This window comes from Vombatus ursinus, unplaced genomic scaffold (assembly GCF_900497805.2).
Source record: "Vombatus ursinus unplaced genomic scaffold, bare-nosed wombat genome assembly UNPS02010219.1, whole genome shotgun sequence".
NCBI lineage: Eukaryota > Metazoa > Chordata > Mammalia > Diprotodontia > Vombatidae > Vombatus > Vombatus ursinus.
In genome coordinates this window covers 7,314,171-7,325,441 of record NW_020949997.1, presented here as the reverse complement: position 1 = coordinate 7,325,441, position 11,271 = coordinate 7,314,171, and the positions used below count along the sequence as shown (strand labels likewise).

The window sequence follows — 11,271 nt, the reverse complement described above, 5'->3', positions numbered from 1 at the left end:
CACACACACACACACACACACACACACACACACCATATTCATCTATTCAATAAACTCCAGAGGTTCCTTATCACTTCCAGAATCAATACAAGGTCTTCTGTTTGACATCCAAAGACTTTCATATCCTACCCACCTCCACAAGCTATTCTTTGATGCAGTGACATTGGCCTCCTTGTTCTCCTTCCATGAGACACTCTATCTCCTGACTTCAGCCATTTTCTCTCCCTTCTTCTTTCTTCCTTCTAGTTCTCTTGGTTTCCTTCAAGTCCCAGCTAAAATCTCACCTTCTAAAGGCAGCTTTTCCCGATCCTCCTTTATGTTAATGCCTTTGCTGTTGATGATCTCTAGTTTATTCAGAATATATCTTCTTCATACATAGTTCTTTGCATAGTGTCTCCCCCGTCAGACTATGAGCTCCTTAGAAGATTTTTGGCCTTTCTTTCCTTCTTTCATTCACTTATTTATTTATTTTAGTTTTTATTTGTACCCCTAGTACTTAGCACAGTGCCTAGCACATAGTAAGTGCCTAATAAATGTTTACTGACTTACTGATATTTGTAAAGTGCTTTGCAAACCTTAAAATGCTATATAAATGTTAGCTCTTCTTAGCTAACCAAATTGTCAGCATTGGAACAGTCTAAGAATCAACAAGCAGAGAATCATTTAGGGTCAAAATCTAGAGGTGGAAAGGGCCTTTAAGGCCTACTCTAAGGTACTCCTCCCACAAATTCCAAAACAAAGGTCCAGGGAGGTGACGATACTTGTCCAAGGTCATAAAGTCAATTGATGGTTAGAAGCTCATTTCCATGTTCCAGCACAGCGATCTGCCCTCTTCCAATGTGCTGCCTCTCATGAAACCATGATGATTGACAGTTCTATGGCACTTTAAAGTTTGTAAATTGCTTTTCATACATTATCTAATTTGAGCTTCACAATTATCCTACAGAATAACTATTAAAGGCATTATTATCCCCATTTTACAGATAAGAAAATAGAAGCTAAGGGGAGTTAGGTGACTTGGCCTTGCAAGTCCCAACATTCTACCTGTGGCCTCCTCTACATGACCATGTATGAATTTAAAGCAGAGGTCAGAAAACCCTCTACCTCTAAATGGTGACACCTTTGGGATTAAGCAATGTGAATGTGTGCTCCTGAAAGTCCTAATGAGTAAGCAGAGAAGAAGAAAAATTTTAAGAGAGAAAGAGAGATAATGATACCTGTTATATCTATAGTTCTTTATTGTTAAGCACATTATATATGTTATCTCATTTGACCCTTACAACAACCCTGTAGGTGTATTGACAGGTATTATTACGTCCATTTTACAGATGAGGATGTTAAAGTCTCAGAGAGGTTGTAACTTGGTGGTGAGTCTCCCTCAATAGAAACCTTCAAGCAAGGGCCGGATGACCACTTATCAGGTAAGTTATGTTAGGGATTCCCTTTGGATATGGGTTGGACTGAATGGCCTTTCCAACTCTCAAATTCTGTCATTCTGTGACTTGCGCACAGTCATACAACTAGCAAGTGTCAGAGGTAGATTTTGAATTTTAGTTTCCTCATTTCAGATTCAGTATCTATCCATTACGTCATGCTGGCTTAAGATGGGGAATGGGACAGTAGGAGATGAAGGAGCTAAGAGAGAATGACACCCTCCCTCCCCACAAAAAAAGTCAGTGAAATAAAGAGAAAGGGGGAAGAAAGAGAAAAGAAGAGGTCATATATGGTAAGGAGGGGCATGATGTTACTAACAATTGCCAGTCAGTGACACTCATGGGCCAGGTTGCCTAGAAGAATGTGTGCAGATCTGAATCAAGGCTGTCCAGCAGCAAATTCTAGGCCCCAGAAAGATAATAGTTATGCAAGTAGAGGTTCTGAACTGGTTTTGTGCCATGGACCTCTTTGGCAGGCTGGTGATTCCTGTGCACCCCTTCTCAGAATAATGTTTTAAAATGCATAAAATAAACAGAATGGCCAAAGGAACAAGTTATGTTGAAATAAGTTATCAAAAAAAACCTCTTATTTTTAAAGTTCAGGGACCCAGGTTAAGAATCCCTGACCTAGAGTGGAAAGTTTTGGCCTCATGTGTTGAAAGAGTAACTCAGAGATGGATCAGAGGATCTGAGAGCTGAAAAGCATCTTGGGGGATCCTGTCAGACTCTTCATTCTTACAAATGAGAAAGCTATTGCCTTGAGAAGTGAGGTAATTTATCCAAGGTCACAGACAAAGAGCGTAAGGGATCTTTTAAACTTTGAGTAAAGCTGGGTGACTTCTTTGCCAGATAAAGAGGACCCTGCTTCCAATGTACCTTTTTGGATTCTAAGTGGATCTTGTTTGATGTAGGTATGGCCAACCCAGAATGGTCTTCCATTTTGTTTTTGTTGTTGTTCAGTTGTATCTGACACTTGGTGACCCCATTTGGGGTTTTCTTGGCAAAAATATTGGTTTGCCGTTTCCTTCTCCAGCTCATTTTACAGTTGAAGAAGCTGAGTTAAGTGACTTGCCCAGGATCACACAGCTAGTAAGTGTCTGAGGCCAAATATGAACTCAGGTCTTCCTGACCCTGGGCCTGGTGCTCTAGTCGACTTCACTACCTAGGTACCCAGTCTTCTATTAAATAGGTCCAATTTTGAGAAATGAAAGTTGTACTTAAGACCTGTAAATTTTTGCTTCAAAATACATCATCATAAATGTAGAGGTTTAATATTACAAATATTTGCTGGTATGTTAAAAGTTAAAAGTTTTAAAATGGATAGACCCCAAATACCTCATCTCAGGCAAATTACTTAAAACCCACTTATAGAGATATTCCATTTTTTTATTAAAAATTTTTTTTGTTTCCCACAGTTACTTCTATTTGATAGTAGGATTTAGCCCCTGGTTTGATGGGCAGAGACAGTGTTTTCCTAATAGTACCATGTTAGAACTGTCAGCAGTTAAATGTTTGTGTCTCAAGTTAAGGGCAGATATAGTATCTTGGGGAAAGTGAGAGTGTCAGCCATTGGCAGTAAAGAATGAATATTACATACATGCATGTGATTCTGCCACAATCTATAACCATTTAATACTTTCATCTGCATTCCTATACAAGCTTCTCTTTGTTCTCTGTGCTTGACCAAACTATTCAAAGGTATAGTTTTAATTAACTCATGTGTGTGGTTGGACAAACACTTCTACATTTTGCATTTAGCCTTACGTGCAACCTAAATGTTGGTGACAGTAGAACTTTGCTCTTTTTTTAGTCTGAAAGAAAATTTTAAAAACAATAACAACAACAATTGTGATTGAGGATGAATAAAACCATGCTTTCCCTCAGCAGCAACAATTCCATTGGTAATACGTATAGCCTAATTTGTATTAGCAATTCATTGCTGACACAAAAGTGAGGATGAGGAACACACTCAAACCCTCGCCTTAATTAAAAAGTATAGTAGGAGACATAAAACATGGCCAGCTCTCATAAATCTGCTTAAAAAAAAGTCAAGACTCTGTCAGATTAGTTTAAATAGAACCAACTGAGATCTCTGGAGAATTAAACAAATTCTCTGGTAGTATCTGACAACCACTTTCCTGTCACTCTCATGAACTGCACAGGCAGCAGTTGTGCTCATTAACCAGCAACCCTCCTACTCGTCGATGACAAGTTTATCCCCACAGAGTGTAAAAATTCAGAGATGATAAATTTACTCCCTCTTGTAAAATGAAACTATCCTCAGAGCAATAAAAATGCTAGGAGGCTTTAAGAAAATAAGCACTTCATCTGATAACCTACCTTCATTAACAAAGTCTGGTCCTCCCGAACAGGGCAGCTCCCCACTGCTAAGGAGAACTGTTCTAAAGTAACTGAAAAAGAAGAAATTAATATGGTAAACTGGTTTATATTTTAAAAAAAGTTTTCATTTTGATGGGCAGTGGAGCAGTTATGTTGTAAAATACATCAAGTACCATCTAAAATACATTGACTACCATGTCAATCTTTCTTCGTTTTTTTTTTTCTGTAGAAACAATAATAACACAGTAATTTCATGAGGGAAAGTTGGCTTTTTCCCTTCTTTTTTAATCCCTGGTGTTCTACACATAGTAGGTCTTTAATAAATACTTGTTGAACAGTGGTGAAGGAATGAATAAAATCCACCTTGTAAAGCACTTGGTATGTATTAGAATACTACCTGGGGTCAAATCTTGTGTCTCATGGACACAGGAATAGAGAATATCCCCTATGTAGAGGACATAGAGTTAGTGTGAGGAGGCCTAGCACTAACACAAGTTTATAAAACATTCTTTGTCCACTGAAACCACCAGCGTTATTAGCACTGAGCAGTTTTCCAGCACAAAGTTCACTGAGTTTTCTGGGGACCCATTTAAAATGTCAGAGCACATGTCCATCTTTAGGTCCTTTCCTGGTGGTATGGCAACATTTTCTTATGTGATTTTTCAATGAAGATAATGATAGTTCATGTTTATAAAGTACTTTAAGATTTCTAAAATGCTTTTATCTATATTATCTCATTTGATCCTCCATGAGGTAGGTGCCTTCATTTCTTTCATTTTACAGATAAGGCAACCAAACCTCAGACCCAGGGGCACCTGTTAGTATATATCTGAAGCAGGATTTGAGCCCAGGTCTTCCTGAATTCAAGTCTAATACTTTATCTATCCATTAGATAAAACAATTATCAAATAAATTAATTAAAATGTTTTATCTCTGTCTTCCCTCATGTGAATTCTGTGAACTCTCTAAATATTTGCAAGTCAGTCTTTCCCGTGACATATACTATCTAAAATGAAGGATAAGTCATTCTTTTAAAAGATGAGCCAAGAGAAGTTATGGAGAAGGAAATGGCAGACTACTCCAGTATCTCTGCCAAGAAAACCCCAAATGGGATCATGAAGAGTCAGACATGACTGAACAACAAGAAAAGTTATGAAATATGAATTAATTTAAAATACATTTTGATTGATCATGAAATTTCTACAAATACTTCTCTCATTAAAAAAAAAATTATGGAATCTTAGCATTGGAAGGGACCTTCAAGGTCATCTATTCTAACCTGTACCCAAGCAGTAACTCCCTCTAGCAAAGCCTTGAACAAAAGTCATCCAGTCTTTGCCTGAAGACCTCCAGTGAGGAAGAATCCTCGGCCTCCCAAGGCAACCCATCCCACTTTTAAAAAGCTATAAATGTTAGGAAGATTTTCCTTAAACTGAACCAAAATCTGCCCCTTTGCAACTTCTACCTTTGGCTTACATACACTTCTAACCTCCAGGGCCAGGAAGAACATGTCTAATGTCTTTCCTACATCAGCCCTTCAGATAGTTGAAGACATCATTATGTTCCCCTTACCCCATCTCCTTAAATATTATCTTTTCAAGCTAGACACTTCCAGTGTCTGAAATTATCCTCCTATGGGAAGGTCTCCAGGCCTTTGACCTTGGTGCCATACTATTCTGAACACGCTCTCATCTGTTAATGTTCTTCCTAAAATCTGGTAACCAGAATTGAACACAGTACTTAGACATGCTCTAAAGCAGAACACTGTGGGACCATCACCTTCCTTATGACGTGATACTTCTCTTAATTCAGCCAAAGATTGCTTTATCTTTTTGGCTGCCACATCCCATAGTTGACTCATATAGAGCCTGTAGGCCACCCAAAACCACAATCTTTTGCATCTGACCTTTTGTTTAGCCACACCTCTCCCACCCTATATTTCTGCAGTTGAATTTGAAAACCTGTGAGGCTATTGTCCTTCAAAAATTAAAATTAATTTAATAGCCTACATTCATTTTGCAGTGGTAAGATAGCTGACTAATACACAATGATGGCAATAGTTTTCTGGAGTAAAAAACAGCCTTAGCTTCTTGTAAAAAGATTTTCACTGGAATTGCTAGGTTCAATGGAATAAAAACATTAGTTAAGCACTTATTATCAGGCTTTGGATGTACCATGCTAGGCTCTGGTTAAGACAACAGGCCCTGTGCTTCCTTCTTCATTCACAATGGATGACTAAAATGTATACCTATTAATGGCTTCTCATTCCTGAATGCCATTTCCAAGCAGTGAATCACCGTAAGTAATTACTCAGAGCAAATGCTCACTCTGCTTCTCTCTCAGGAGTGCTATTGCAAACTATGTCTAATACTAAACTTCTCTTATTCTTAGACTCAACTGTCAGAGGTCTAGAAAGCCTGGACTGACTAAACAGAAAAGAGTTGTTTGAAAAATGATGTCCATAATGGCACACGGGGAGAGAAGCATTAAAAAAGGCTCCAGGAGCAAAGACATAACAAAAGGAAGATCAGAGAGTAGAGGAAGTTAGAGTTCCTTCCTGCGTGTTCAACAATGTGAGGACGCCATTGAGATAGAACAGGGTTCTGGCTATTCCTGTGAAAGTAGCAAGAGCTGGGAAAAAAAACAAAAAAAAAAACCACTGTAAGTCTCATCTTTTACTTAAAAAGAAGGTAGCATAACATTAATGGAGCCATGATCTTGTTTAGGTGGATACAGATCCCCTTTGAGGGTATAGATCGTAAATTATCCATGTTTCCTTATCATTTGTGATTCTTATTCATGTCCTTCTATAATTCCTCCTTATAGAAGTTACCTAACACACTGGGGGCCTTAATTTGTGTGTGTGTGTGTGTGTGTGTGTGTGTGTATGATAGGACTCTGGCAATCTGGTAAAGTTTATGGGCTTCTTCTCAGAATCATGTCTCTAAACACACAAAATAAAATGTGCAGGATTACAAAAGAAATCTATTATATTGAAATATAATTATAAAAGTTATTTTTAAGGTTCAAAGATCCCAGGTTAAGAAGCCCTATTCTAGGTTTTTGAACATTCTCTGGTTATCAGTGTAGCGCGTAAGCTATCCATCCTTGGTTTTCACTAGACGTCTGACTGACCTTCTTTTCTGATAACACACTTCCTGTATTATGCCTTTTATGCCAATTGTTACAGGCGTCATTAGTGATGTGCTTCAGCCTATTTACTACAACCATGCATCTCTCATTGCCCTTTGGGTCACTCACCATTTTGATCGGATAGGAAGCCTTTTGAATGAGAACATATATCTTGGACAGGCAATGCAGATGGACCGAAAGCTAGGTCCAGAATTCAAAAGGAGGAAGAGGGAATTGAATAGGAGGAAGAGGGCATACTAGATTGCATTTGGGAAATGTGCACAGTGCTTTTGACAATCCCAAGCTGCTCTTTCACACAAAAGTACATCTTTTAACACTAATATTCTTCTGGTGATGCTATTTAATTATGTAGCATGGTCTATCATAATAAAGTAGTATAAATGAAGTAAATAAACCAATATGCCCCCCTTACCCCCTAACAACAACTCACATTTCTAGAGCTTTACAATTCTCTAAGCACTTTCTTCCTAATAGCTCTGTGAATTAAGTAATATAAGTATCATCTTCATTTTTACAGGTGAGGAAATTGAGGCAAAAACCCTGAATCTCTATTTTCATTGAAATTTCTATTGCAGTGTATTCTACTGCGAGCAAATCTGTTTACTTTGAAAACACTCCCTTTAAGAAAAAAGCAGTGGAGAGAAAAGACTGTGATGCCCAGGAAGAATGACCACATCATAAATACATGTAGGCCTGGAGATTACAATTGGCCCTCAGGAGAGTCTGGGTCAAGGTACTCCCCAAACTCTCAGTCATCTCCAAACCTAAATGGGCTTGCTGCTTAACTATAGCTATCCAGACTAGCTTCAGTCACATATGAAGTAGCTTTTTATCCTCAGCATCAATGCTGTCTTTCATTTCACGTTTGTCGCATGGATCATAGGATTAAAGCTGGAAGAAAATTTAGAGCTCAATGCAATCTCTTTATATATGAGGAAATTCATTCCCAGGGAGGTGTAATACATTGCCCAAGGTCACATGCATCACTGCAACTGAAACTCCGTCTTTTGGCTTTAAATCCAGTGTGCTTTCCACTGTAGCATCTTGCCTCTCCTAACTCTTATGACTCTATAATATTGCACACACCATCCCAAATGCATCAAACAGAATCCTCCAACTGATAGAATAAATGACATCATAGTTTATCCTCCATATGATAAATCATATCCTTTAAACCTTAACTTTAAACCCCCCTCCTCGAAGACTATAAAAACAACACCACACTTAGCCTACATGTGTCCATCAGGCCTCCAACACTGTAGTATCCCTCCATATGAGAAAATTATAGCAGGTATTTAACTAAAGTCAACTTTAACTATATAATCAGTCAGCCAGTAAGCATTTATTAAGTGTCCACTAGGTGCTGAGCACTGTGCTAAGTGCTAAGATAATCTTGAAATGAATCAAATGAGCTAGCTAAAAAGTTAAATATGGAGAAAGCACATTGATGTTATAGCACAACGCCTAGCACATACTGGACACTTGATGAGAATCTGTTGAAATAAATTGTTAAACTATTCAGATAATTTATGTAAGTTCTATCTTCACAAACCTTCTGGACGTTAACCAATGAATATGGCTGGGAAGATCAGTGTTAGCTAATGTTGACATTAGCCATGGTTTAGATTTTACTTGTAACATGCTATGACATGACTAAAGAATGAACTCTGGCTAATGTCTGAGGTGAGGGAACTAATGTTTAGATGCCTTTTCAAGATTAACAATTTGTTTAGGTAAAACTTCATATTTTGTTTAGTGCACATGGCTTATGAAACGCAAACCCTGTCACCTTGAAGACCTCATCTATTCTATAACTACCGTCTCTATGCCAATGATTTTCAAATCTATACAACTTGCCTGCCAACTCCCTTAATCTACAGTCCAATATTTCAAACTGTTTATCAGAATCTTCTCTTGAGTGTCCAGCTGTTACTTTGAACTAAGTGTCCCAAATCAAATTCATCAACTTAAACCTACTGACTTATCTGCCTACTCTTTCTCCCCCTTCCATTTCTATGAATGCCACCAAAAATATTTTTTCTAGTCACCTAACTTCACTGAACGAATATTTAACTAGTTGGTTCAGTGGACAGAACATTAACTTATGAGTCAGGAGAGGCCTGAGTTCAAATCCTGCCTGAGACATTTACTAGATGTGTGACCCTGGACAAATCACTCAACCTTTCCATGTTTCAGCTCCTTCTTCTGTAAAGTGGGGACAATAATAGCACCTAGCTCACTGGACTTTTGTGAGGATCAAATGAACTACCGTATGTAAAGCGCTTTGTAAACCTTAAAGCACCACATAAATAATAGCTATTATTATTATTATTCTCTCTTCTATCTTTCATGTTAATTGCTGTCATTAATTCTTTATTTAAAATATCTAAGATTTACTCCTTCTTCTCCATTCTCATTGGCAGAATTTCTTTAAAAGCCTCTTGTTCTTCAGCCTCTTTCCCCTTCAATCCTATCTACATGGCTGTCAGATCACACGTTCTATACCACGGTCTTCATGTCAAACTACAAATGCTCCCCACTGCCTATAGACTCAAGCTTAAATTCTTCTTCCTGACATTTGTGATATGATATTAATTATACATTACACTTATTAATGTAATATAATTTACTTCTTTCTTCTACAACTTACTTATTCAGGTTCTCACTTTTTTTCCACTTCATAGTGATTGTTTGGGTTTTGATGGCTCAGAATGAACATAAATAGTAATTGTTCCTGTTCTGGCCAGCAACCCTGAGGTTCTTTCCCTCCCAGATCAATTTTGTTTTGAGTAGGTAAAAGAGGTCATTTTTTGCCTATTTCTTACCTACCCCTAATCACTCAATGGGTGCTGCTTCAGACAAACTGAGTCTTGGGAAAGACCTTAGCTTAAAAAGGCCAATGTTTCCCACTGCATCTAGGGCCATCTCTGGTCTTCCTGAACTGTATCTTGCCACTGGACCTAAATGACTTGGTAGGAGAGAGTGAGGCTAGTGACTTTTCATAGCCCTGCCTCACTTAAATCCAACTGACTTGCAAGTCAAGATATGACTTCCTGATGTCATTGGTCCTCTTTGAGAATGAAGGATAAACAACAACACTTCAGAGTGAAGACCATGAAAACAGTCTCACATTGAACCTACATTAGGCCTCCAGCATTACAGCCTCCAACTCTAACTGCATTACAGCAGATATTTACCTAAGACCAACCTTAGCTAGATGAACAGAATCTTCATTGCTACCCATAGCTTTCCTGCCTTGCTTCCTTGCTCATTCTAAAATTTCTTCCCCACCTTTTTCAATCTATACAAATCCTATCCATTCTATTCAATGCCTTGTCTAAGCCTCCCCTTACCTAGCCCAAACTGATTTCACTCTCTTCTGGTTATTGAGCAACCAGTGTATCCATACTTGGGGTACATTTGGGGAAATTAACAACATATATCGTTGTGTTTTTGATAGCTGTTCCATTTTTCACCATTGGGACTGTGACCTCTCTGAGGACAGAACTGTCTTATGTGACTTTTGGATATTTCACAGCACGATGATTGACATGTAGACAATCTCAATAGACCCTCATTGAATGGAATGGTAACACATCTCTGAAAATCAAAAAGAAACTGGGACTACCATGAATGTTGAATAGAAATCTGATTATCTTTCCTAGAAGAAGGGTCTTTCTCAAGGCAAAATGCTTTCCTTAAACAACAACCCCAAACAGTTCACCTCAGAAATTAAAACAGAAAAAGAAGTCAAGGGCACACTTTGTTGAATATTCTTCCCTTACTCCAAACATTAACATTTACTTATATGTTTGTCCCAACATTATGTTTATCTGGACCCTGTATTTTGTAAGAAGAAAAACTTTGCTAAATTCTATGAAGGCCCTAAAAAACCCTATGACACAGTGTACTGGGTGTATATTCTAGAGGGTCACACAAGGTTTGGAGAAAATGGGGTCCCTTGACAGTATCTAGACCAGACCCTATACTTTACAGATGAGGAAATTACATACAAGTAAATGAAAATGATTAAGATAATATGATACAGCAAACCTTAATTTCTTTCTCTCCTTTTAAAAACAAAAAAGCTTTCCTTCACTGCTGATTTAACAGACTGGAACATTATTTCATAGATTCTTATACGTACATAGGAAACCAGGTGGATAGAGCGCTGGACCTGGATTCAAAAGACCTGAGTTCAACGGCAGCCTCAGACACTTGCCAGCTGTGTGACTCCAGGCAAGTCACATAAACTCTTTTTCCTTTGGTTTCCTCATCTGTAAAATGGAGATAATAATAGCACTTGTCTCCCAGCGTTGTTGTGAGGATCTAATGAGATAATAAT

General features: G+C 38.0%; 1 protein-coding gene across 1 annotated transcript in view; it reads right to left on the bottom strand.

The window, feature by feature from the left end:
* The window catches only part of ACOXL (acyl-CoA oxidase like), a 521,856-nt gene that overhangs the window by 77,064 nt on the left and 433,521 nt on the right, over positions 1–11,271 (bottom strand). The window contains exon 17 of the mRNA XM_027853786.1: positions 3,774–3,844. Within this exon, the coding sequence (XP_027709587.1) occupies positions 3,774–3,844 (71 nt within the window). The remainder of the gene's footprint in view (positions 1–3,773; positions 3,845–11,271) is intronic.